We start from the raw sequence: 26,133 nt of genomic DNA, 5'->3' as shown, positions 1-26,133 counted from the left end.
GCTCCCCACAGTGGCCATGGAGCTCTCGTCGACCCAGCTCCAGCTGGTGGGCGGGGGGGAGCCTGGGAGCCACAGCCCAGCTATGATAAGAGCTGAGTGGGCAGCTGTGGGAAGCTGCAGTGGACCCTCTACCTGTCTGTGGTGCAGGGGGCCCAAGCAGCCCCTGCCCGTGTCCCCGGCCGCCCGGGGCAGGTGGAGGGTCTGTGATTCCATAGCTCCTCACAACTGCCCACACGTGACTCTTGCTGTGGCTCCGAGGCCCCTCCCAGCTGGAACTGGGTCGGGGAGAGACGCATGGGCAGCTGTGGGGAGCTGGCGTGGAGTCATGGACCCTCCTCCTGGAAACAGGCCAGGGGCTGCTCTCAGCCCCCACCGGGCAGGTGGAGGCTAGGCCCATCCACTTTCAAAAAGTGGGAGGGCTGTGGCCCCCAGGTTCTAGCGCCATTGGCCCCGGGCCCCAACCACATGGGAAGGAAGAGCCGCACCTGCAGCGGAGTGTGGCAGGAAGCAGGAGGGAGCCTGGGGGTGGAGTGTGGGTGGGGCCACTCAGGCAGTTTGGGTAGGCTGAGCCTTCCCCTGTCATTGATACCCACGGCCCATGCTAGAGACCTAAATATGTGGGATGAGCTTCACTCTTACATCCTAGACCAGGGGTTGGCAACCTTTCTGAAGTGCTGTGCCAAGTCTTCATTTATTCACTCTGATTTAAGGTTTCACGTGACAGTAATTCGTTTTAATGTTTTTAGAAGGTCTCTTTCTATAAGTCTATATTATATAACTAAACTATTGTTGTATGTAAAGTAAATAAGGTTTTAAAAATGTTTAAGAAGCTTCATTTAAAATTAAATTCAAATGCAGAGCCCCCCGGAGTGATGGGCAGGACCTGGGCAGTGTGAGTGTCACTAAAAACCAGCTCGTGTGCCGCCTTCGGCACGTGCACCATAGGTTGCCTCCCCCTCCCCTAGAGACTCTACCCTGTGGAGCAGGCCAGCTGAAGGCTCTAGGTTGCCTGGATTATCTGTTTGAAAACATATCTAGGCAGGTGGATAAAAATGTCCTTTTGGTTTCTTGGCAAAGGAGAAGCTAGTGGTATTTGACACAAGCACTCTTACATGCTAAGCTGGGAAAATAAGAGAATAAAATGAATAGATTATTCCATATGTTGCCTTAATTTACCTTGTGACCTAATTTTGGTGGGTGCTTACAAATGCTAGTGCAGGGTTCACACTGAACTGTAGCAATTAGTTCTCAACCTGTTGGATGTTCTGTGCTGTAACCTGGAATCTCATTCTTGTTTTATGCACCAACAACTTTCTGGTGTATGGCAATTTAGTATTCGTCATGGTGAAAGCTGGATGAATAAAAACAACTTGCTGCCTTATCCTCTTCCCTGACCTTTAGAGACATGCCAGTCAGACCCAGGTTCCCTCTTCTGATCCTTAATCTGAGTTGCAGTAGAAGACTTTTTAGGCCTGTAGCTTGAGTGCTTGGATTTAGTTGTGTTGATTGGATTACAGATATGGTCTGAAGCCATGTCCGATCTGCCTGGAAGACCCTAAGGATCCAGTCAACCTGCCTTGTGATCACGTCTTCTGTCAGAGTTGCATCAAACAGTGGCTGACACCGGGGCAGATATTCTGTCCATACTGCAAAGTTAACCTGCCAGATGACTATAGTGTAACCATCTCCCAGGAGCTCAGGTATTTCATCCTTCCTATGACAACCTTGTGTCACTAACTCTGCAGCAGGAGAGAATTGGCTAGTTGTGTTGGGAGACCCTGACCCTCAGCTCTGAAGGTCTAAATACCAGAAGATTTAGTATGATAAATTATACTGGTCTCCCTCATTCCATTTGAGAAGTTTCAGATACTCTGTAAAGCAAAGTGCATGAATCAAGTGATCAAACTACTCCTATCTTGGGTCACTGTTTTCTGCTTCTTAGCGAGAAGTCAGAGGTAACAATGTCCTGGGTCACAGGCAGTAAGATCACAAATGGCAGTGGGAAACAGTCTTCGTAGATAATAACTCTGAGAGATGCCTTGTAATAATGTCTCGTTAAAACTTTTATTTGTTAGTGAAGAATATTGTTTTGCTGATAAATCACCCTGTTGACTATGGGCATCTGAGCTTTATCCACAGTGTCAGGCATAGAGTTTGAGGCCAGAAGGAATCACTGGATCATCTAGTTGGACCTGTGTAGCAGTGCCGTGCAATGTAACTGGTTCTGCAGTTGTCTGCCTACCTTAGTGATTTCTTTTCCCACCATTTCCTCAGTGTTGCAATAAAGAGGAATGCCCAGTTCCGTCAGATGTGCAATAGCTTCTTCATAGACCTGGTTTCCACCATGTGTTTCAAAGATAATGAACCCCCAGAGAAAGCAGTGATCTGGGAGCTGCTCAAACTGCTGTTTGTTCACCGGGAGCCTTGGAGAATAGGCCCAACAAGTAAGCTCAGTTCCTCCTGCCTGTGTCAACAACCTGATTGAATCTGTTCTCCTGCCTCTCGCTAGCCCAGTTTTTCTCTAATGTGGCCACCAGGGGCTTTTTATGTGGCCACAGCCTCCAGAGCTGTGCTGTGCCCCCCCCCCCCCCACCCTGCCGAGCAGCCAGCAAGGTTGGGCACTGCTGTTCTTCGGGAGCCACAAACACAAGAGGAGCAGGCAGCTAGTGAGTTCCCCACCCTCTGAGGGTGGCCGGGTCAGGCTCCAGCCCTGGGGTGGCAGGCAGCAGGTTCCAGCTGTGCGGCAGCGGGCTCTGTCCCACGGCCGCAGGGCTTTGGGCTCCAGCTCCGGGCTCCAGTCATGGGGCTCTGACCTTGCAGTGGCAGGCTCCATCGCCCAGCTGCAGGGTTTGAGGTCCCAGCTGCAAGGCCACACTATCCAGCCCCAGCCGTGTGGCTGCAGGGCTCTAGTCCCCGGGCTCACCCCCCCCGCATCACCCTGGCCCTCGCTGTGACCTCTGGCCCCAGGTTTTGGCCGCATGCTCCATCCTCCTGCTGTGTGGCAATGGGTGCCGGCAACGGGCTCACCCCCACCCCCTAGTGCTCCTGGTCCCTACTGCGTCCTCTGTCCCTGGCTCAGGGCTCTGGTCCCTGACTGTGCAGCTGCAGAGCTCTCGTCCCTGGGCTCACCCCTCCGTCGCCCCGGCCCAGCTGCCTCCCCTTGGCTCACCCTCATCCATCTCCCCCCATTACCTTGCTGCCTCAGTACCCCCATCCAGGGCTTAATTTGTCCCCTGGCTTGCCAGGGCTGTGTAAGTCTGCTGTGAAAAGTGATACTTGTATGTTTGTTAATATCACTTTTTACTGCCTTCCAGCCAGCTAGCAAGTCTGATTCTGTGAAAAGTGATATTAACAAACATACAAATATCGCTTTTCACAGAAACAGACTTACTACCTAGCAAGACTAAAAAAAAAAAAAAAAAAAAAAAAAAAAAGGCAAAAGAAACAACAACAAAAAAGACAAAAACATACAAAGTACCTTATTTGTTTCTGTTCTGTTTAGGTCCAGTACAGGATAGAGACAACTGTAAATTATTTGTATTGAGTCTGCAAAAAAAAAACAACAACCCCAACATAAATAAATGATGATTTGGACATGTGTGCGCATATTTGCTTGTTTTTCCTAAAATTAATTATTTTCGGAAAAATAGTCCAAGTGGTCACCAGCAAGTGTAGGTGGCTGCGCTCTGAGGCCACCAAAAAATTTGTTGTGACCACCCCTGCTGTAGCCCATGAGTCAATTTTTTCCTCTGTATTCAGATCACCGCACTGTATACACAAAATTGCTGTCCCCATTTGACGACGTGGTGGATAAGACTCCTATCATCCGCTCAGTGGTGCTGAAGCTGCTTTTGAAATACAGGTAAGTTCAGTCAAAAAGCTGATGGGTGAGCATGAGTTACATGCCCTCCTTAACCTCTTCAGCCAGGCTAGCTTCTCTCCCTGCTCTTCAGTTATGTGCTAGTCACAGAATGAGGAAGAATTTTAGCCAAGTTCGGAGATTTGAACCTCGTCCTGTGAAAACCAGTCTTTGCCTCTGCATCAGCACCAGTGTTGGGTGGGGGGTGTATTTGTGTGTGCGCGCAGTATCTTTTTGTGCCCAACATTTGAGAATATGTATCCATCCAGTCCTGACCCATATGTGAGCTAATAGGGAGCTACTCCTCACCTATATGTGAGAGAACTCTTAGGAAAGCTAAAGAATTAAGCTGACACACTGATGCACAAGGAACACTGGCAAATGAATATTTTATAAATCTTTAATTTGCTAACTATATGATGTGAGGGTTTTGTGTTTAAATTACTCACTCTGTACTGTACACTTGTCACATAAAGAGACTGTCACATCCAGAAAAGCTGCCTTTTGATTACGTAAGCATGTATGAGGCTTCAAAAGTGTAGTTATTGGTGTCTCTGTGTATAGTAACCCACTTTTGGCCAATCCAGTGTGGCCACATACAGTGGAGGAATTGCCACAAATGACGCATGTTCTGGTTTCTCCAGTGCTAGATTCAGAATAGAAAGTGAGAGGGCTTTTCTCTGTACAGACATCAGTCTTGCATACTATGTATTTGTATTTCTTCTATGGCTGAGGGTCTCATTTAAAGGAAGACATGAGTGCCTCCGGAAATGGCAAAGGAAACAGAGCATAGAATCTCTGTTTCATTTGTAAGCTGAATTAGGTTACCATGTTACCTGGCCAGCATTCAGAGCCTACTGGCTCTCAGAGCATAGGATAATAGAGGTTATATAGGACCGTGCTGGGGTGTGATGGCACAACATTGTTGCCCATAGCACTGGTTCTTATCACCATGATAGCCTTTTGGTGGATCAGAGGTCCCGTGTGACTCCAGCTATGACCTGCCTTGACTTTTGCTTCCCTCTCAGCTGGACCTGAAGTGAACTTCTCTGCCATGTGGCCAGAATTAGCAATTTATGTTCTAAATAATGATTAGTAGCCATCAGCGTTGGAGTAGTCGGTAAGAGGAGGTTTCTCTGTTTCATAGCTTCAGTGATGTGAAAGCCTACCTGCAGGATTACCTGGTGCAGGTAGAGCTGTGCCAGATCCTGGACAAAGATGACAAGACAGAACTTTACACACTTTTTGTCAATTGTTTGGAGGTAGGTCTGCTTGCCCCATCTCCTTCGTGTCAGAAGTGCTGAGTGGGGACGTCCTGGCCCAATAATATCCATATAGCAATGTTTCAAGAATACGGCTTTTTGTGTAATCCTGGCTGAGCTCAAGCGCACACACTGACTATGTGGGGAGGGGTCTTATCCACCTAGAAAGAGCGAGAGAATGTTAAAACCATGGCTGTGTTCAGCAGCAGACGGTCCTGCTTTGTCAGATCCCCAGAGAAGGCTTGTGCTGCAGCATTCCATGAGGTCCCCTGCTTTTCCATTCCCTTCCTCTGCTTCAGGAGGCTGGGTGTGGTTTGAGCATGATGAGATCGGGCCAGTAGAGGCTTATACTCCAGCAGTTGGGTTTGGGGCCCCACACCTGAAATCAGACTGATTTTTCCCTTTGCAGGATTCAATGTACGAAAAGATTGGAGCCTGCGCTCAGGAAGACCAAATCAACCATCTGCGGGAAGACGGACGCTTTCTGGAGAGCTATCTGAAGAGGAACAACCAAGAAACTGTTCGGGAGTCCTCGATTGAGTACCTGCAGGGGGTGGCCAGGGTCCGGCTGTGCCTGGATAGGGCTGCAGAGCTGCTCTTGGAAGCGCAGAGACCTAAAGGCAAGTTGGGCTCTGCTGCCGTCAATGAAAATGCTAACGTGTCAAAGGCTAAATCTAGGATACAGGCCCCTCTGATTGACTTGCTAGACATGTTCTGTGTCTCTGCGTCACTGCGCCTCACGCTAGTTCGTGCACAGGGGGAAATCAGCCTGTCTGCTTTTTCTTTTCTTTTTGTACAGCTTTTGTTTTTACTCCTGATCTTTGGTTGAGAAGCTGCATTAGATCTGTATCTGTCCCTTTACCATGCAGTTTTAGGGAGTGTCTGTACAAAGTGTCTGTACTTTGCGACAAGTTGGTGTGTAAATCCACCCTGCACTAAGGGTCTGTGCAGACCCTTCTGCTGCTCACTAAAAGTTCTCTGTAATCTGCTCCCATTTCAAAGCCAGTAGATCAAAGTGCAGCATGGAATTTTTCGTGCATGGCAGCAAGAGGCATATGGACGCTTAGCGTGGGGTAGGTTTGTACCTCAGCATGCTGCGAACTAAGTATTCATATAGACAAACCTGTCACAGAAGCCAACCTGTATTGAATAGCCAAACCTGTACCCTGCAACCTGCAGTCGAAAGTAGTTAAATAGAAGCCATGGCTTTGAAATGGAGACTTACCAGCTCAGCACTGATAATAGAATTATTAATGAAACTTAAATGAAGTCACATAACTGAAGCTCCTCTAGTCTCTTCCTAGCTGCAATGGAGTTTTGCCACCTAGTTTTGGGGTAAATTTGTCAAAAGTGCCCAGAAGTGATCAGATCCCTGAGGAGCTGAAGTCTCACTGAAAGTCAATAGGCATCAGACCCCTAACTCTGTTAGCCGCTTTTGAAAATGTTACACTTAGTCTAAAGCTAAGACCATTTGCTCTCCATTATAGAAATGCCCATATCAAGATTTCTCTAGCCACAGGATAAGGGCATTTTGATTCTTGTATATTCCTGGGAAAGCACATCTGAGAAGGAGGGGCTACTAAGATCTCGAATAGTGGATCAGATCAGTGAAATGCATCCCAATGCCGTGGCCAGTTCTGACAGCAACAGCTGACCAAGATAAGAAATTTTGGCTTACTTCTATTCTTTCTACAGAGTGGGATAAGGCAGTAGACAAGCAGCAATACCTTCAGAAAGTAATGAGGTTCTGTAGGCTGGCTGGGAATGACTGGTACCGAGTTTACCTGGTCCGAAAGCTGGCTAACCAGTATGGGATGGAGTTTGCTCAGAAGCTTTCAGATGAGAGTCAGTTTCATTGGGTATTCCCAGCGGAAATCATTCAACAGCAGGTAAAGCAAACATGTCTCCCTGACTCATCTTTTCCTTAACAATTTATGTTTCTGAATGCTGTTTCCTCCTCTTGGGTTTTTTGGTATTTGCATTTTTTCATGTGTCTGATGGTGTGTGGCTCTCTGGTACTGTCATGTGGGGTTGGAGCAGTTAGGGATGGGAGTAACCTACTCCAGTATCCCTGCCTTCCGTAGAGAGGAATTTCTTCTGACCTGCAGAAAGGCCATTATTTTGCTTGTGTCAAAGCCTGGCTCCCAGAGCAGTAACATCCCAAGCAGAACCAACCTCCCTGTCTGACTAGCAGCCTGGAAGAGGCAACACCAAACACTCATCCTAGCTGGGAAGTCAGAACCCTTCTCCCCGCACACAGCATTTTAGTTAAAATAGAAATTAATCCCATCCCCTAACAGACAACGTGGATGCTTCTGTGGAACAGTTTCCCACTTGTAAGGTGACATTCTTAAAGTCTGCCCAGTATTCACACTGTATGTGGGTGGGTTATTTGTTCTTTGTTGCTACAGAGTGACCAGCCTAGTCAGATTGATCGGTACTTGGTATGTGGCGAGAACTACAGAGTCCTGCGTGATGCTGTGGGAAAAGCAATGATTGAGTGCAAGACGAAGGGCGTTGCAGAAGCACAGAAGGTAAGACTCTTCTCCTCGGTCAGCACAGATGTTCCCCTTTAGGTAGGACTTAGGGTGATCCTTTGCAAGATTTAGAGGGCAAGTGTTTTAGCTCTTAATGCTTTGCTGTTAGGCATTCCCTCCCCTCTCTCTCACATGCCTGAGGTGGAGATTTTTCTTTGCTTGCTGTTGTTCTGATGGCTTTTAACTGGGCCTGATCTTTGTTCTGTGACATGCATCTCGACCATTGTATGCAAGATTTGGATGATTGTCCCGTCTCCAGTGCTGTTTGCCAGTCACATCATCCTCCCGACCACACTCTCCCCTTTTAAAAATGTTCTGCGAAGCACTTCTTGAATAACAGGCTTAGACTCTGTGCAACCAACTGGCTGAGGGACTAAGTGGGTTTTCCATGCAGGCTGTGCTTCCTTTCGCTGCCTTTTGATATTTATGTAATTTCAAAACTTAATAACTAGATGTGTCGTGAAGTAGAAGTGCATGTAAAACATGGTGACAGATACTGTATACATTTAATTTTCTCCTTTTTCCCTACCTCTTCATACATTGCTTGTTCTCCTTGATTGTGAGCTGCTCGGGGAATGACCTGTGTCTTCCTGTTAGTGCATCACCTCCAGGGCCCCAGTTATGATTGGAGCCTGTGGATGCTACAGTAACATGAACAGTTAATAATAGCTTCCAGTGTGGGTTAAGTGTGTACTGTCTAGTTGGGGCAACAGATGAGTGGCAGGTTGGCTGGACCAGGGAAGTTCAGAAAATATTTGTGGTGGATAGAAAAAGGGTCTGCTTGACTGGTGTTTCAGATACCCAGTGAGTTTTTACATTGTGTTCAGGACAATGGACTTCCCTGCAAGCAGGTTCTCGTGAGGCTCTGACAGGGAATGGTGGAAATTCACATAAACATAAACTGCTCCCTCTGCAGAGGGGGACTTTCTCAGAGAACGCTGGGCCACGACCATGGCTTTTATTATGCCATGCCTTCTCAAGTGTGAATAGCCATTTCCTTTGCCTGTCACCTTCTGTGACAATGGGAGAGTGACATACATCAGGGTTGAGGGGAAATGTACATGTCTGTTACTGAGCGAAGATTGCAGTGACAGCTGAGGTAGCACAGATGTAGCCCCTTATCCTCTGCATAACCAGTTTCTCTTGTTTTTCAGGCATGTAACAGCTCTGAGTCTGCACAAGCTGTTCACCTGCTCTTGGCTATTTTCAGGGAACTCACTGCTCTATATGGATGCAGGAACACAAGCCTCCACCCCAAAAAGGAGGTGAGAGAGCTTGCACCATTGGCAACTTGTAGACTGTCAGGGAACAGACTTGTTTCCTTCTGAGAGAAGCAGCTTTGGATCACAGATGTGAGAGAACATCCTTTACCCTTCTGCCCAAAATGCAGTTCTGAGAGCATCTGGCAGAGATTAGCTGAAGAGAAATCCGAATGTCTTCCAAGGGGGGGGGGGGGAAACCTCCTCCCTCTCTAACCTAGGGCTCTATCGGACCTTATTTACTGTAGTATCTGAGCACTTCAGAGTCTTAACACCTCTTGTTCAGTAGGGAAGTACCGTAGTTACAGGTAGAGAATGGAGACAGGGACTGAGTGGCTTGCCCAAGGTGTCACAAAGTCTATGACAGAGCAGGAAATTGAAACCCTGATCTCTCACATCTCAGGCCATTGTCCTAGCCTAGCCACTGAACCATCCTTCATCTGCATATACTGAAGGACCAACTCCAGTAACTAGATAGTCAGTTACTTCAAGGCACTGGGGGTATCACACTTCACTAGATTGTGTATAAAGAGCTGCTGGACCTTTTGTGTCTGGTTGGCAATCGGGTACTTTATTTTCCCTTTTGTAATGTTTACCTTCAGCAATGTGATGCTATGAACAAGTTCATCCAAAGCTCCAAAGCCCTGAATTCTCCAGCCCTGAAGCAGTTTGCAGCATCTCTTGTGACAAACAGTCTCCCATCACTGGCAGTGAGTCCGCAACACTTCAGCCCCAGCGGGGCACTGATTGAAATAATCGTTCACACTGCAGCCCTCTTACTGTGCGGGCAGAATCGAGTCCTCAAACCGCTGAGGAACCTGGCCTTCTCTCCTGCCACCATGCAGGTAAGGAACCTGGTCTGTTCATGGCATCCTATATCAGAACCCTGAAACCAGGCCTCGGATTCAGCCAGTCCATGCCAGTGCTGGCACCTCTTTCATGCTGCCTTCTTACGCTCCAGAACCTGAGTTACTTTTTTTTTTTTTTTTTTTTTTTTTTAATGAATCTAGCTATTATTGAGAGCTTGAGATACTCTCATGTCATGTTTTCAAGGCTAACCGATACAGTGACTTCAGCTAGCGTGAGCAGACTCTGAACCAATTGATCTGAGGGGTCCCATTCATCTCCCTGAGCACTAACTGGGATACCCAGTGCTAACTCTTGGATTATTAATTATTTCACGGTTCATCCAAAGCATGCAGGAAAGGAGTGGGAGGGTCATGCTATGAAGATCTGCACAATCTAGTCTGAGTGACAGCTCATTATGACCTCATGAGTGAGTGGGCTTAGGAGAGTGCCAGTTTTTCCCCACCTCCTAATCAGGAAGGATTTAAGGAGTCTAGTAGTGTTCAGCAGGGTACAAAAGGGAAGCCAAGCTCAAGAAACTGAGAAAGCATCATCACCTGCCCAGTCTACTGGGAGTGGTGTCTCACATGTGGACCATATTTTGTGGACACTTGGAAAAGTAACACCACCTTTGTTTTTCTTTTAACCCCAATGTGACCCCTGCCTTAAAACCATCCCCCATTCTGCTTCTCCTACCGTCCTGGCCGAGGAAGACTGTCCAGGAATCCCACTGTAGCCTGTCAACCTCCTTCCTTAATTGGCTGGAGGGTTTGTGGAGTAATGCCCCCTTCCCTCCTTAGGGCTGAGCCTACTGCTTCCTCAGCAACATTGTGAATATGAAGTTGTCTTACTTTTGAGTAGAAATCACCATTGTTTTGCCTCTCCCTTTCTCCTGATTTCCTTGCACTGATGAGCAATTGACAATCTGCCACAGCCTTAATGTTCTCTTACGTTAATTTAACTGGAAAACAGGTGTGTTGCTGAGCCACTGCTGTAATCATGTATTTATTCATGTGAATGTTTTCTAGAATTCTTTTCTGCCCACAATGCCTGAAGATATGATGATTCAGGCTGTGAAATGGGAGGGAATGAAGCAGCTGCGCTGGTATGGTAAGTATCCCTGAGTGAATTTGGCAGCAGTGTAGGAAGAGCCATTGCCTGAGAATAACTGTTCCAAAAAGTTCAGCTAGGTGTCTGTGGAGCAGGAGTTTAGTATATATGTAGTGCCTAAGAGGAATTTCATATTATTTTTCATGCTTACAAAACCCAGTTAGTATACGGTGGCAAAGTCTCCCAGGGATTTCTCTCTAGTTTCTTTACATGACCTAGTCAACATAGAGACAGAATGACCTCTGGCTTCTGTGTGGGCAGCTAATACAATTCCTATGTGTTCCAAGAATTTTACTACTTTCCACTAGATCTGGATCTGCAAGTATATTTCTTGCTGTCAGGTTGCGTGTGTGTGTATGTGTGCGCACAGAGGGGAATGTGTGGGTTTTATTTGTTTTAAAAATGCACCTCTGTCCTGCTCGCAGTACCATGCTGTTGATTTCTTTGTCTCACAGTGTGTCCAAATGGCCATCCCTGCACTATTGGAGAGGTAAGCGTTTGGGCTCGGGTGGTGGGTTATTCTTTAAAAGCTGCCTATGCTATATTTTATTTGCTATTTAATTACATCTCAAAGTTAAATGCAAGCAAGCTGTATGAGCAGCCGTTGGAACAGCTGCTGTGCTCCAAGTAGTAACACAGCCTCTTTCAGTGAGTGGCAGCTTTCCAGTTAGCAAGTTGCATGTTGCATTCAAGTGTTGGGAAGTTGCTTCTCTCTTCATAGGCCTGTAAAATGCCCCCCCACCACCACTTAAACCATCTTGTTTGACAGATATGACAATATCCTGGACAAACCTTATTAAACTGAAACAATGAGAAGTCCGGTGGCACCTTTAAGACTAACAGATTTATTTGGGCATAAGCTTTCTTGGATAAACCCCCCCACTTCTTCAGATGCTGTGTGGTAACTTGTATAATTGTGGTAATGACACTGTGTACTATCTCTGAGGGGGGAGGCAAAGAAGGCAGGCTTAGACAGTCTGGGAAAATCACAGTATAGTTAGGGAACTCTGCAGCCTGGAAATACACTGGTCAATACCCTCAAGAGATGCGATGGCTGGGGAGGCCAGAAGTGCCCCCGCTGTACTACTGAGGAGAACTACAAGTGCAATTGCCCTGAACCATCTTTTCACAGTTGTACCCATGTAAAAGCAATGACCCACATCGACAGGTATCTCACTGTGTGAGGCCTGGACTTAGAACAAAATCGAGCCAAGGCTGTGGCTCAGAGTCTGAATCCGCTCCATTTCTCTGGGTCTGAGATGCTGCTCCTTTGCCTCTCTCTGGGATTCGTTAATCTGTGTCACTTCTCTCTTTGCCAGTGTGGTCGTCCCATGGAACAGAGCCGGTGTGTTGATTGCAATGCTCCGATCGGAGGTTTACAACACATTCCTGTCCATGGCTTTCAGGGAGTCCAGTACGTTTTAACTACTTTAACTTTTTCAGTGCTGAATTATGTAACACTTACATTCCCCACAGAAGCTATACAGATGTGCCCCATCCTGTGTCTCAACTGCATCAATGTTTTCTTGAAAACTGCTGCTAGCGAAGGGGTTAACCTGATTGCAGAGGCCAGTCGAGGTCTAGTTCTGCCGTGACCAGCTAAAAGCTGGGGTTTGTCAGTCGAGTGTCGTTCTGATTTTTCACCTCTTCAGTCCTCCTCGGTTGCGCTGTTACTCTCTTTCCTGTACAGTTCTTAACTACTGTTGAATTATCAGCTGAATTTTCTCTGGCAACCTTGGGTTGACATCCTACACCTGACTAGCCTGCACAGAGCATGTGGTCTATTAGAACGCTTTAGGGGCTGTGATTCATGGGTTCGCCCCTGGCCCAGCCAGGTTGGCATTTACCGCCATGATGTGTTTAATTTTATGACCATTAGTGCTAACAGTGGCGGTTTCTGACCTGCCTAGCACCTAGTGGCTAATCCTGACCCTTAGTGAACAGTGGCTATATGGTACCTCTTCATAGAAGATACGTTTCACAGAAGATGCCCTATGGAGTGGGGTGGGAGCTGCCAGCTAACGAGGTAAGTGAATCAGGCTATCGCAGTGTGAAACCCATCTGTAGTGATGAGCTTTTCTTATCACCTTTCCAGTACAAGAGCCTTAAATTGCAGCAAGTATCAATAGCAGTTAGATATGGAAAAGATTCTCTTTGTGTTTCGCCCCATCTCTCTCTTGTTTTTTCACATCAAGACAGAAAATTCACTGTGCATAATTTTATACAGACATTTCACAGACAGAACTCAAACTGGCCATGTGCTCGGGGATCCCAGAAACAGAGAAGCAATGGTAGCATCCGAGAGGGAGATGTCCCTGGTTGTCTTCATTGTGATTCGCTTGCTCACTCACTTGGCAATGCTGCTGGGAGCCACAAAAGATGCGCAGGTATTGGAAACCATGCACGTTGTCTGAACAGAGTAACTTCCCATGTGGAATTTTGGTAAGACTCCTCATACAGTCAGTGCTGCGAAAAGCCTCTAGCTTCTTCCCAGTTGCTTCCAGAGGCACTGTGTTGCGGACTACGGAAGACTGTGTCACGGCCTAGCTAGGGTGTCTCCGCTTTCTCGGCGGCCTTGTGAAGAGCCCCTGCTTGCTAAGTGGCCGGTCATTGTAGGACACAGCATGCCAGTTATAACTTGCTTTTAACTGGTGAAAAGTGTTGTAGTGGCCGTTGGCAAAGGGCGGACATAGCCTGTGGGAAGTCCCTTTTGCATATGTATGAGTTGCTTTTGTATTGTGTATATATAGCTGTATGCTCCCGGTCCGCCTCTTGGACTCCGACCCAGGCCGAGCTGAGCTTCGGTGCTGGGTTCCCCGCCTAAGTGACAGCAACGCCCAGGGTCCCGTTGCGGATGTGTCACTTTACCTTCATTAAAGCCAAATAACTCACTGTGTGTGTGAGCCTCGTCCTTGCAGAGCACTTCAGGCACGTAACACACTGTTACCAGTGCATGCTGGCAAGACAAGTAGCTGTCGCAGGCACATAACTTTAAGCCCCCTCTCTAATTTCAGAACATAAGAACAGCCATACTGGGTCAGACTAAAGGTCCATCTAGCCAGTATCCTGTCTGTGACAGTGGCCAATGCCAGGTGCCCGAGAGGGAATGAACAGAACAGGGAATCATCAAGTGATCCATCCCGTCGCCCATTCCCAGCTTGTGGCAAACAGAGGCTAAGGACACCATCCCTGCCCATCCTGGCTAATAGCCATTCATAGCGGGGAGGGATAGCTCAGTGGTTTGAGCATTGGCCTGCATAAACCCAGGGTTGCAAGTTCAATCCTTGAGGGGGCCATTTAGGAAACTGGAGTAAAAATCTGTCTGGGGATTGGTCCTGCTTTGAGCATGGGATTGGACTAGATGACCTTCTGAGGTCCCTTCTAACCCTAATCTTCTATGATAGACCTATCCTCCAGGAACTTATTCAGTTCTTTTTTTGAACCCTTTTATAGTTTTGGCCTTCACAGCATCCGCTGGCAAGGAGTTCCACAGGTTGACTGTGCATTGTGTGAAAAAATGCTTCCTTTTGTTTTAAACCTGCTGGTGACCCCTAGTTCTTGTTATGAGAAGGAGTAAATACATTTGTACAAGTGATAAAACCCAGTTTCAAAAATAGCATATCTTCCAAGCACAGTGTGTCTGGTACGTTTCATTCACAAACAGGGGTTAAAGAGAAGGGTTGTTCCGTCCATTCCCCAAAGAGAGGTGAAAGCAAGAATGCTACTTTGTAGTGATTTGTTGGGACCCTTCAGAAAAGCTAAAGTCTATTTTCCAGACAGTGGTGTCACATTAAAATGGAGGCTGGGGCAGAAACATATCTTAAGGGCAGCGCTGTCTTCCCCCAGGTTTGTAGTGAATAAATGATCGAACCTCATGTGACTATATACCTGCATATAGTCCTGTCCCAGGGGTAGGTCTTCTCTAAGATGTATAAGACTCAAAGATGTTGGGTTTGGTAAAAGCGACAGAGTCCTGTGGCACCTTATAGACTAACAGACATATTGGAGCAAAAGCTTTCGTGGGTGGGGATACCCACTTCATCGGATGCATGCCCGTGAATACCCACTTCCAACGAAGTGGGTATTTATCCACGAAAGCTTATGCTAGTCTATAAGATGCCACAGGACTCTGTCACTTTTTACAGATCCAGACTCACACAGCCACCCCTCTGAAAGATGCTGGGTTTGCGTGCATCAGACTAGGGTTTTACACTGCTTCTTCTCACCTTTCTTGTTTTTTGTTCAAGTCTTTGCGAAGAATCCTAAAGCCGCCAGTGCAGGATCCAGTAGGCTTCCTCCAGCAGCACATTGAGAAGGACCTGGAGCAGCTGACAAAAACTCTGGGAAAGAGTGCTGATGAGACCATCAACGTAGTTCATCTCATCCTGTGCAGCCTCCTCAAGGAGCCCCACCAGCACCCAAACCAGTGTAAGGAAAAGTGCACTCGGATGGAATGTGGAAGGCAGCAGGGGGACAGTGTCGTCATTTTAAGTGTAGCAGTTGTGTGGTTCCGCCTCTGATAGCACAGCACCCGCTTGGGCACAGCATTTCAGACTGGCAGCAGCAAAGCCAGTTGGGGAGATCCAGAGCTTTAGTGATACCTATTTCCTATTCCTGCAAGCAGATGATCTGACTGATCATCTCTCCTACTGCCCGTGGCGCTGGGGTTTAACCTGGTTTAGTAGAATCCTAGACTATCAGGGTTGGAAGGGACCTCAGGAGGTATCTAGTCCAACCCCCTGCTCAAAGCAGGACCCATCCGCAACTATTTATTTTATTTATTTATTTTTGCCCTAGACCCCCTAAATGGCCCCCTCAACGACTGAACTCACAACCCTGGGTTTAGCAGGCCAATGCTCAAACCAGAGAGTCATTGCATAACTGACCGTATGCTGTATGGAAAGGATTTTCAGCTGCAGAAACTGATGAGTTACTCAAAGATTGTAACAGTTGCATAAACCTCAACAGATCAGGTGTAATGGTTTATATGGCACCTTCTAAACTACAATAGGAAACCGTCAGAGAGAAAAGGATATGACTCAGGATGATTCTCGGTAGAATTTGAAGGTCTGAATCATGACACAATGGTCTTGCAGCAGATTTTATTATGGGGTTATTTATATGGAGGAGCTTGGTCTTAGTGGCTAGACCACTGAACTGGGAGCCAAGATTCCTCAAGTTCTATTCTTCGTGCTGCCACCGACTCATGGTGTGACGTTGGACAAGTCACTTCATTTCTCTGTATTTATGTTTGAATATTTGTGAAATGTCTTATCTCCCTTCAGATGGGATTGAAGGATTGAATTAAAGTTTCTTAAGCACTGAACAGTGAGGGGGGAGGGAGGGGGGATTAAAGTGCTCAATGGCTGTGCATTTTCTCTCCAGTGAGATCATTTAACATGGATGCCTGCCTAGGTCTTAGGACCTCTGAAAGTGTAAGTGGCTCATCACACACTGACTGCAACTCACAAGGATGTCATGTTCCCACGGGAAAATCTTAGGAGTTCAAGGAACCCCAAGTTCATTTTCCACTGACGTTGTAAAGTAACACGCTGTATATGCCCCTGTTGCAGGGCCAGTTCGCTTTGATGACGCACTCTCCACTAAGGAGCACAGAAATGAATGGGAAAGAATTGTCGCAAACACCGTTATTATTCCTGAATTAAAGGTGAGATCCCACTGGACTTTCTGTATCTGACTGCTAACCTAAAAACAAACTTGAGCAGCCCAAAGACCACTTGGAATTCTGAATTGCAGTCCAGACCTGTGCTGATGTGCAGACCCACCAATCCATAAATCCACTCTGCTCCATGCTTTTGAAAAGCGCTGCTAATCCAGGCAGGTTAGCATTCACCTGTGCTGTCTAACCACTCCCTGGCACAGCTTCCACATCTGACATCATACCCTGGGACAACCACCTTACTCTGCCTGGGCAAGAGGTAGAATCTAGGACCAAGAAGGGACTGTAGAGGATTCTGATAGACAAGTAGAAGTATCTCTTGGCTTTGGGAGGGATTGTCAGGCCCGGTTAGCAGCATGGAGTCAATCACATCTGACCTTTCCTAGTGCAGTATGTAAGGAACAGAGGACTTTAGGGATCATTGGGGTTGAGGCAGAGTGTGGAGAATAATTTTCTAGTATCAGTGGCTGTCCTGGCATGGATGTTAAATGCCCTGGCTATGAGCCCATCAGTGTTGACATCCTCCTGTGGTAACTGACCATTAAACTACCATGGAAATGTGGCAAAGCTGTTGCAAAATTCTCTTTATACCGCTATCAGCATATTCTCCCTCATAAATCCACCCACCCACCCCCCTTTCCAAAGAGATCCTTGTACTTAATTATATGGCACCACTGTTCCATTTTCCTCTGTCCTCAACGGTTTTGTGAGTGGAAGGGGTTGTGTTTCTGACACTGGGTCTTTTTAATGCAGGAATTGGACAAAATTCTTACAAAGTTAAATAAACAAATCAGTGACGATGAGAGAATCTGTTCCAACCCAGTGGCGAAAATAGTGTACGGTGACCCCGTGACCTTCCTGTCCCAGCTACCCAAGGACAGCACCATGCATTGCTCGCGGATGTGGAGCTGCAGGAAGAGGATCTCAGTTGAGTACCTGGGGCATGTAGTCCAGCAGAAGGATGGCAAGGACATTGTGCCCATCCTCTGGAAGTTCCTGCAGAAGGTGAGTGTGCCGAGATCTATATCTCTGTCTCGGGACACACTGATGAGTGACTGCAGGTTCAGAGATCCAGTCCCCAGCTAACACATCATCATTAACAAAGGGGAAACTCCAACAGACAGCTTCATATCTGTCTTTTTCTTTTCAACTATTTATGAATGTGATGCCTTTGATCTGAGAATGAAAACTGCTGTCAGCTACTTGTCAAAAACTGAAGTACATCAGTATGCATCAAGAACACTTCAATATTCTAAAATCACAGATAAAGCATACAGGTAGTTTGTGTTAGTGTCTGTGAAGTGAAATCCATCAAGGGACCAGAAGCTAATTGGCCTCCCAAAGCCACCCTCTCTTTGGTTCAAGATTAAACTGTGGTTTGTTAGCTGTTATGTCCCTTTAAAGAGTGAGGAGAGCAAATATGAGAAGAGAGGAAAGGGCAATTGAGCTGTTAATGATACTGTGGGATCATTACTTGATCACCTAAGCTCAACCTGGGTTCTGTCAGCCTTTGTTTCCCTGTGGAACACAGCTCTGCATAGCATGAAGCAGGCCATGCTGGTAGCTTGTTCCAGGACAATGTATGGTTAGTAGTAGAGAGATTGCCAGTGCAAGATTTGGGATAGTGGAGTGATGTGTTCAGACCCACTTAGTGGGTGCGTTGCTGCATGCAGGACCAGTTTCAGTTAGCAGGTGGCCTTCAGGGGCAGCTCCCAGGACAGCTGTGCAGAAGTCTTTTGAGATGGCGTGGGTCCCAGCCATGAGGCAAAAGGGCAGTATCCTGATTTTCATTTCTCATGTCTGCATGTGGGTCAGCAAGAAGCTTTCAAAAATATGGCCGAAGTAATGTCCTAAAGCACAAGATGAGATTACTCTTAGCTTGCATTGATAACAATAATATTTGCTCATGGAACTGATGCAATCTGATTGTGCAGTTTCTTAAAGTAAAATGGGAATCCCTCAATACGTCTCCATGCAGGGAAATGCAGTTTGGGTGGTGTTCTCTCATTGCCACTAATGTGCTTCACTCTCTATATGAATCACTACCTAAGAGAACCTCCCACTCTTCCCCCTTCCTCCACCTATCTTTGTGACCTTCACTGAACAGGCAGCCTGGATATTACAGACTCTGGTGCAAGTGTCCTGGAGGGATTGACCACAGTGGTGACTTCCCCAGTGACAAAGCACCTGAAAACAAACCAAGTACTTGCTTCATTGGTATATGTAGTAAAATCAGACTGATATGGAGAAGGAATAGCATGAGCCCCTCTGCAAGGAGGATGCTCAAATTCAAGACATTCTCTATATTTTTATTTACATAAGCATTGTCTAGAGCATTGTACACTCGGTGAGTTTTGCATGTGTAAAGCACTGTGCTTTTTGTCATTAAACATTCAGAAATAGTTTAAAAAAAAGCACACACCAAGGCTGCAAGTCTGTCTCCTTTGCAAGCCTGTCCAACCCTTTGAGCAGTCTCAGCACCTCTGGTATGAGCTGCCTTCAGATAACTACACCATACTCCTGGTGCCTCTCCCACTTTCTAGGAAGCTGAACTGAGGCTGGTTAAGTTTTTACCAGACATCCTGGCTCTGCAGAGAGACTTGGTGAAAAGATTCCAGAATATTACAGATGTGGAACACCGCACAATCAGAGACTTTGTCTCTAAATTCCACTCAGGTAAGACTGGCATGGGATGGTCCAATTTTAGTATTTCCAGTTTGTCATTAACAAAAGCGCACACAGTGCATCAGGCAAACGGTGTGAAGGGCTTGACACTCCGGGAGGTTCAGTGTTAAAGGGGACACGTCTCCTAAGCTTGAAAGCAAAGGCTGCGGTTTGAGCTCTGACTCCCATTAAAGAAAGTGACACACCCTGACCCCTCAGCAGTCCTGGCCCTGGTGCGTGGAAAGCTATGGCTCTGCTACAGAGCTGCTCTAAGCAGACGGGAAACAGCTCTGCTGCCGACTGAATTACTCCAGGCCCTTGGGTGGCAGTAGCTCTCCTGCCGACAGCGCTGTCCACACTCGCGCTTACATCGTTGTAACTTATGTCGCGCCAGGGGTGGCTTATTCACACCCGAGCGACCTAACTTATACTGACTTTAGCTGTAGTGTGTACGTAGCCCAAGAGTCATCAGCTAGTTTTGAGAGAATGTGAGCACATGAACATGGAGGGTTTGCTTGAGATCTATGTTGGATGAATTACTGAAAGCTCAAGTGATTGTGTCGGAGGCTGGGATTTGCAGTGTTCCATAGCGTCGATCACATTTTAGTAAAAAAAATTGCCCAGTGGACAGGATGGATCACACTCTGGTAACTACAGCAATTTCTTACAGGGAAAATTAACGTTAGGAAAGTATTTAATGTAGCTTTCATGCTGTTTAGAAGCTGCTATCCCAAGAGAGCTGACACCCTCTGACCATCTAGCTAGTGTTCTGGAGTGCACTTGGAAAACCTGTGTATTATGAGATTCAGAGGTGTGGTGAAGGCCAGCAAAGGGTGTTTCAAGGATTCCTGGTTTTTGTGTTCTTCAGATGAGATGAGGAATCTGTGGCAAATCAGAGTGAACACATTTCTCTCTGTGTGGAACAAGCTGAGAAGATCGTTAGATACCAATGGTGAGTGTGCTGTGTACGCTCTTGCCATTACTGGAATGGCAGGACTGGGAGGTCACTCAGCACCGGATGATAGAAGATTGGCCCCTTGTTACCCTTTGGCAATCCAGGCTCCTTCCATCACTGATGCAGAGAGATGTACCTGAAAGCTGACTTTAGACATCAAGGTGTTGACAAATGGTGTGGGCGCAAAGGGGAAACTTGTTTTCCCTTCTAATACTTTCTCTTGCTCCTACTCACCACCCCTTAATGCTTAGGATGAGCTGCAAAAACAGCTGTGCTCTGGCTCCCTCTTCCTATTGTACACCCCATCCTAACCTGCCAAATGACTAGCTCCCTGTCCCAGCTTGGGAGAGGAAGTTCCACCTCTGGGGCTGCGAGCCTGTTGTGAAAGACTTCTCTGCCCTGTTGCAGGTGAAATTAAGCTTCCCTCAGGCTATTGTGATGCTGACTTGACCCTAGACAGTGAGTTTGAGAACCTTCTGCCACGCAGACAGGGTGTGGGCCTGTGCTCCACAGCCTTGGTCAGCTACCTCATCAGCCTGCACAATGACTTCATCTACACAGTGGAGAAACACACAGCAGAAGCCAACAGGTATGTTAATGTGTCAGATAGACACGCCACTGCTTCTCTTTGTTACCGGCTGTCCCCTCAGCCTCCTCTTCCCTCAGTAGTGATTCAAGACTGCTCACTGGTCTGCAGCTCTGACTGTAACATAACGAAGCTTCCTCCTTTCCCACAGCTACTCCATCAGCCCTTCGGAGGTGGCTGATCTGCATGTGATCAGTTATGAGGTGGAGAGAGACCTGATCCCTCTGATCTTGTCCAATTGCCAGTACAGCGTGGAGAAAGGCGGGGAGACTCTGCAGGAGTTCAACCTGGAGAAGATCCAGCAGCAGGTCACCAGCAGGTTCCTGCAGGGGAAGCCGCTCATCACCCTAGTGGTAAGGAGGATGGGAGCCAGCTGCATCCTTTTGCAGACAACTCGTCAGCCAGTGTTGGTGTTCATTTCACTGCTGTGCAGCTGGCATGTGCTACAACAGGGGCGACCAAAGTGCATTCCATCAAGATCGACAACCTGCAGGCCTTATCTCATGGCTGTGCGATCTCTCCCTCTCCCTCTCTCTCTCCCGACAGGGAATACCCACCCTGGTGTACAGACATGACCGGAATTATGAGCATCTGTTTAATGACGTAAAGAGCAAACTCAGTCAGGTGAGTCTCTGAGATGGAAGTAGTAGCAGGACAAGCAAGTGACCAGAGGTGTTTTCTAACTGGATAAAAATCAGAATTTACTCCTCCCACATGCACCTCTTGGGTTATAGGGACCCAGGAGGAGGACACTCAGCTGTGCCTCATGTTTTAACCCATTTGTGCCTTAAATGCACACAGACCTAGTGTTCTCTCTTCAGTGCATCCTGATTCAGGAAATGGAGGTAAACATCTTTATGTGTAGCTCCCTGTACTTTGAGACTTTGCCCTATATGGGGCTCCAGCAGGTTGGGCACCCATACAGCACAGGTCTTCACTACATAATGAAAGGGAATGATGAGGAATGCTAAGTGGTGACATTGTGTTTCCTCCAATTACAGAGCTCTCTCCCCAACTCTATGATCAACATGATCAGTGGGGAACTGCAGTCCTACAATGACATCTGTGAAGCTCTGTCCGTTGCTGAAATCACGCTGGGTTTCCTGGCCATGGCTGGAGAGGACCCAGATATGCTTCTGACCCATTACGTTGAAGTTATTTTGCAGATGGGGAATCAGACAAGCCCTCATGTGCTGAAGGTGAGTCGAGTGAGCAGATTCCCTGAGTCTACAAACTCATAAACACGTCCAGTCAGACTGCTCTCCAAGCTCAACAACAGCCAGCTTTAAAAATTGGTATTAAAGACCCCACGTGCCCCAGGGCAAGTGAGGTGATTTCATCTTTCCTGCACACACACGTGGAGGGAGGGTCTCAGCCAGCCAGCTTGTGGTGTTGGGTAGCGCTTTGTAACAATGACAGCAGAGCTGGGGCAGGAAGTGTGATGTGTCAAATTCACTTGCTTTGCAGATCCTTGATGTCCTGCTAGGATTCAGGAACAAGGAGGGGAATCCTTGAGTCAGGTGATGCAAGTGCTGGGTATGATGTGGCACAGAGACCAAGAGAAGGCAAATACCATGGGAAGCCTCCACTGAAGGGCCAGCTTTCACTGGCACAGAATTGAATATACTCCCCTTATCTCTTAAGGCTGGTGGTGGGGTTTCTCTTCTCTCACTTATGGGCACAATAGTGCCAGAAGAGACTGTTTCTGGGACAGAGGCAGGGGCGCTACCTGCTCTCCAGTTGCTGAAATCACGCATTCCACCTTCACTTTCCCCTCCCTTTGCACAGGTGCTATAAGGATGAGCTGCTGGAGAGAGACGGAAGTGGGAGACTGCCTTTTGGAAAGCAGGCCTCCACACCCAGGGTGACAGGGCTGGGTGAGCTCCAGCTTGGGGAATCTTTGCATTGTTTATGGAAATATGCCCTGATGTTTACTCCAGCTGATCACTGCTCTTTCATATCTGCTGGGTCACCCCACCTGCTTGCACCAGCCTTCCTGTGCTTACTTGAGCGTACAAGAAAAACCAGAATAGTCTTAATTGTTTTAAGCCTTTCCATGTTCTGCTGCAATACAGACCAGTGACGACGATGTGAACAGCAAGGTATTCCTGAGTGCATCCCTCTCATACAATTCTACTTCATTGGTGTGTTTCTCTTTCAGGCCCTAAGCCGATGTCGCCTAAAGCACATCATAGCCCTGTGGCAGCTCCTCTCTACTCACAAGTCTGAGCAACTGCTGCGTCTCAAACGGGTAGGAAAGTGTCTGGCCTCAGCATTCGGTTCAGTGTCTTTCCTTCTCCCCAGAGGAAACTGCTCACACGTGCGTGTTCTTGCTATGCCTTCTAGGATCCCTTTGTGGATGTTGATACAGCCTATAAAGCTGAACTCAGTTCAGAGAACACCAAGCTCCTCAACACCTTCCTCATTCAGGCCGGGCTGGAGACCTTCCTGCAGGAGCTGCACGAAATGATCATCCTGAAGTTGAAACATACCAAAGTTGGAGATGAGCTCAACCCCTTGTGGAGGTAATGGACTGCTCAGCCCAGAGCTAACTACCTTCACATGCTCATTTTTTATTTCTGTCATTTACATTGCAAAGGGGAAAAGAATTCGCTTAGTTTTTCCTGCTCAGGTGGACACAAAGCACAAAACACCAACTGATTGAACAGTGAAAAGCTTCAGCCGGTGCTAAGAATGTTAACACAAACTTTGGGGCATGTGACTTTCCTACATAGCCGTACGAAATGTTACAGATTCCAATGGGAATTGCTGGGTTTCATGCTTAATGGAATGCTAGCACTGGGCAAATCCAAGTGTAGCACAGACCAGCTCGGTTGGCTTTCCATACACAGCTTTGCTCCTGCACCTCACCTTAACCTGCAGTACTTCCCATGTCTCTGTTCTTGAGCTTCCATGGGGGTCGCCAATGTATTTCAAACCTGACCTGTTGCACCATTTAAGCTATCTCACTGTAGTGTATATAGGAGGGGGGGGGGGTACTGTGTAGGATGCATGCAGCATACTGCAATGTTGTTAATGGTATTTTTCACTCTTTATTTTCTAGCCTGAAGGATACACTTCTTTCGTACATTGAAAGGAAAGGGAGCAGCGTACTTCCAGAGCTGGAGGATATGTTCCCAGAAGAGATTCTGCTCTCTCATTGTATTGCTGCCTGGAAAGCTGCTGCTGTCCTCAAAAGGGATCGTAGACTAAGTTAACATAGTAGAGGATCCTGCAAACACTGCTTTTTACACGAGGTCACTGGAGGAGCAGCATTGGGTCTATGTAAGCCCTGCTCATTGCACTGATCTTCCTTCCTGTACAAGGTGCCACAAACACGTCATGTCAATGAGATCTTGAAAGTAACCTCTCTCTTACACTGGACTCAGGACCAAAATGTGATGCACAAGCATAAAGGATTTTATGCATCAGAAGCAGAAGGACTGGGGGGAAACAAATGTATATACAAATATGTGCTATTTCTTGAGTGGGCAAAGCAGAGATGGAAACACCGTTCATAGGGAGGCGTGGTGAAAATTCATGTATCCTTTTAAGGATAAAAAAGCCATCATCCTTCAGTGACCTGGGCGGGGTGGAGTTGGGGGGTATCGAAGTGTCCTGTGAGCTACTTGGACAACCCCAGTAGAGGCATGCTCTGTTCTCCATGTTTTCTGTAGGCACTGTTCCAGTTCACATGCTCCCGTACTGCCAACCTTTTCCTCTTTAGCTGGATGAAAAACAAATGTAGTCCTCCCTCATCCAGGTCTCATAAGCTTCCCTGCTGCAATACTACCCAAGCTGCCTTCCTATGTCTAAAGGGTCACATTGGCTCTCTGAGCATTACAGCTTTATTCCTGCTCTACCATTCCATGAGTCCAGGGGTATCAGTTACCAGAGGTCAGTTAACTTCCTCTTTGCATAACACATACAAGAAAAAACAGTACGTTTCAAAGCTCACCACGGAAGTTTTTCTTGTAACTGCCTTAAAGTAAAACATTAAAAGGCAATGTGGCCCAAATCCCACACCACAGGACAACCTAGTGGTCCTGAATTACTACCTCCACTACTCCTCCTCCCCCCCGAAAGGTACCATACATTTGCATCAGAATGGTGCTGCCAGGCTATTTCTGCCACGTGTGTGTGCTGGCAGATGTGCATGTTGGAGTTGAGAGAGCCACTTCACTCTTGTGTCTCAGGCACATTTTCTGGATAGTATGGACTCTCCATTAGGGATTTAGTTGTCATCTTAGCTGATATTGAACAACCATAATCAGACTATTAATAGGGAAAACAGAAATGTAAATGTCATTGGTCTGTGCTGCTTTCCCCATATACATTTCTTGTGTGTCTGACTTAATGCTTTTCAGTGCTGCCTTTCTCTAGCAGGAATTATCTGCAACTGTCAGTGTCGCCTTGCTTTCCTGATATCACAGAAGAGTCATTTACATACGTAGTTAGGACCATGTTTCCATTTAGAAAAGTTCCTTCTGGGCCAGAAGTTTGTACTTTATAGCCAGAATTTCACTCAGGAGCAAGTTTCTGATCAAATGTAACAAAATCCAGATCTTTGCTTATTTACCAGATAAACAACAGGGATTTTTTTTTGGTTTTTTTTAGACGGACCTTCAAAATGAGAATCTTTAACCACATTTGATAGATTTGATCCCATTAAGGTCTATCCAATAAATAGTGCAGGTCCACAAATATGGATTTCACTAGGTGAATAAATATGCATCCTAAAAACACTGGAATATGAATTCTCACTAGGAAAGGGTCCCCCTCATCCTCTTATCGAGAGAATTTACAAGCTCTGCACTCCCTCTGTTCCCTGCCATTTACTTGATCTGTTGCAGCATTAATATTTTAACAAATATTTGGGATAATTTGAAATGTAAAGTTAATCATGATGGTTTGCCTATTGGAAGCAGTAAGGATTCCATTTATATTTGCAGTATTTCCATCTCTTACTGCACAGTTAATGTTTTCAAGTTGCCTTTTAAAAAGAAAATAAAAAGATACCTCAGGGTCTCAGTTTGGACAGAGCCCAAACTAACTTCCTAGCAGCAAGCATTAGGTGACCTTTTCTAGTCACTGTTTTGTTGTTGTTTCTAGCTTTAAGGTGCCTTAGCTGTAACAATTTACTTAAGAACATCTAACATGATTCCCTTTATGCTTCATTGAGTTGCTTTTTTTGAAAGATTTGATTATTTTTTGTATTTTTCATTTAGTCTTAATAAACTTGATCAGATAAGTTACAACCAATGTAGAAGTGTGCATCTATTTCAGTGCTTTTATTGCTGAGGATTTTGAGGCTGTTTCTTCAATAAATGAATTATTTGCTGCTAAAGATTCCTTAGCTGTCAATAGCGATGCTT

The 26,133-nt window shown here is 46.6% G+C and overlaps 1 protein-coding gene and 1 non-coding gene across 10 annotated transcripts in view; both read left to right on the top strand.

Moving 5' to 3' along the window:
* The window catches only part of RNF213 (ring finger protein 213), an 84,225-nt gene extending 58,120 nt beyond the window's left edge, over positions 1-26,105 (top strand). For 8 of the 9 annotated variants that reach the window (XM_075071912.1, XM_032797225.2, XM_032797223.2 and 5 more), the window contains 25 exons: positions 1,518-1,700; positions 2,275-2,444; positions 3,760-3,862; positions 5,007-5,121; positions 5,531-5,741; positions 6,817-7,010; positions 7,533-7,655; positions 8,813-8,923; positions 9,520-9,762; positions 10,792-10,873; positions 11,329-11,363; positions 12,193-12,287; positions 13,101-13,260; positions 15,121-15,301; positions 16,447-16,541; positions 17,307-17,558; positions 19,097-19,229; positions 20,086-20,169; positions 20,581-20,761; positions 20,910-21,111; positions 21,305-21,382; positions 21,760-21,957; positions 22,920-23,009; positions 23,105-23,283; positions 23,823-26,105. In XM_075071912.1, the coding sequence (XP_074928013.1) occupies positions 1,518-1,700; positions 2,275-2,444; positions 3,760-3,862; positions 5,007-5,121; positions 5,531-5,741; positions 6,817-7,010; positions 7,533-7,655; positions 8,813-8,923; positions 9,520-9,762; positions 10,792-10,873; positions 11,329-11,363; positions 12,193-12,287; positions 13,101-13,260; positions 15,121-15,301; positions 16,447-16,541; positions 17,307-17,558; positions 19,097-19,229; positions 20,086-20,169; positions 20,581-20,761; positions 20,910-21,111; positions 21,305-21,382; positions 21,760-21,957; positions 22,920-23,009; positions 23,105-23,283; positions 23,823-23,976 (3,652 nt within the window). In that variant the 3' untranslated portion in view covers positions 23,977-26,105. Of the gene's footprint in view, positions 1-1,517; positions 1,701-2,274; positions 2,445-3,759; positions 3,863-5,006; positions 5,122-5,530; positions 5,742-6,816; positions 7,011-7,532; positions 7,656-8,812; positions 8,924-9,519; positions 9,763-10,791; positions 10,874-11,328; positions 11,364-12,192; positions 12,288-13,100; positions 13,261-15,120; positions 15,302-16,446; positions 16,542-17,306; positions 17,559-19,096; positions 19,230-20,085; positions 20,170-20,580; positions 20,762-20,909; positions 21,112-21,304; positions 21,383-21,759; positions 21,958-22,225; positions 22,360-22,919; positions 23,010-23,104; positions 23,284-23,822 lie in introns of those variants that run through there. The other variant, XM_032797226.2, reaches the window with a different exon arrangement.
* LOC116834894 (U6 spliceosomal RNA) lies at positions 18,756-18,864 on the top strand. Its single transcript, XR_004376076.1, has one exon. It is a non-coding gene; the product is annotated as a U6 spliceosomal RNA (small nuclear RNA).
* Positions 26,106-26,133: the final 28 nt, after the last annotated feature.

Source organism: Chelonoidis abingdonii, chromosome 13 (genome assembly GCF_003597395.2).
Source record: "Chelonoidis abingdonii isolate Lonesome George chromosome 13, CheloAbing_2.0, whole genome shotgun sequence".
Classification (NCBI taxonomy): domain Eukaryota; kingdom Metazoa; phylum Chordata; order Testudines; family Testudinidae; genus Chelonoidis; species Chelonoidis abingdonii.
This window is presented reverse-complemented; position numbering and strand designations above follow the sequence as displayed.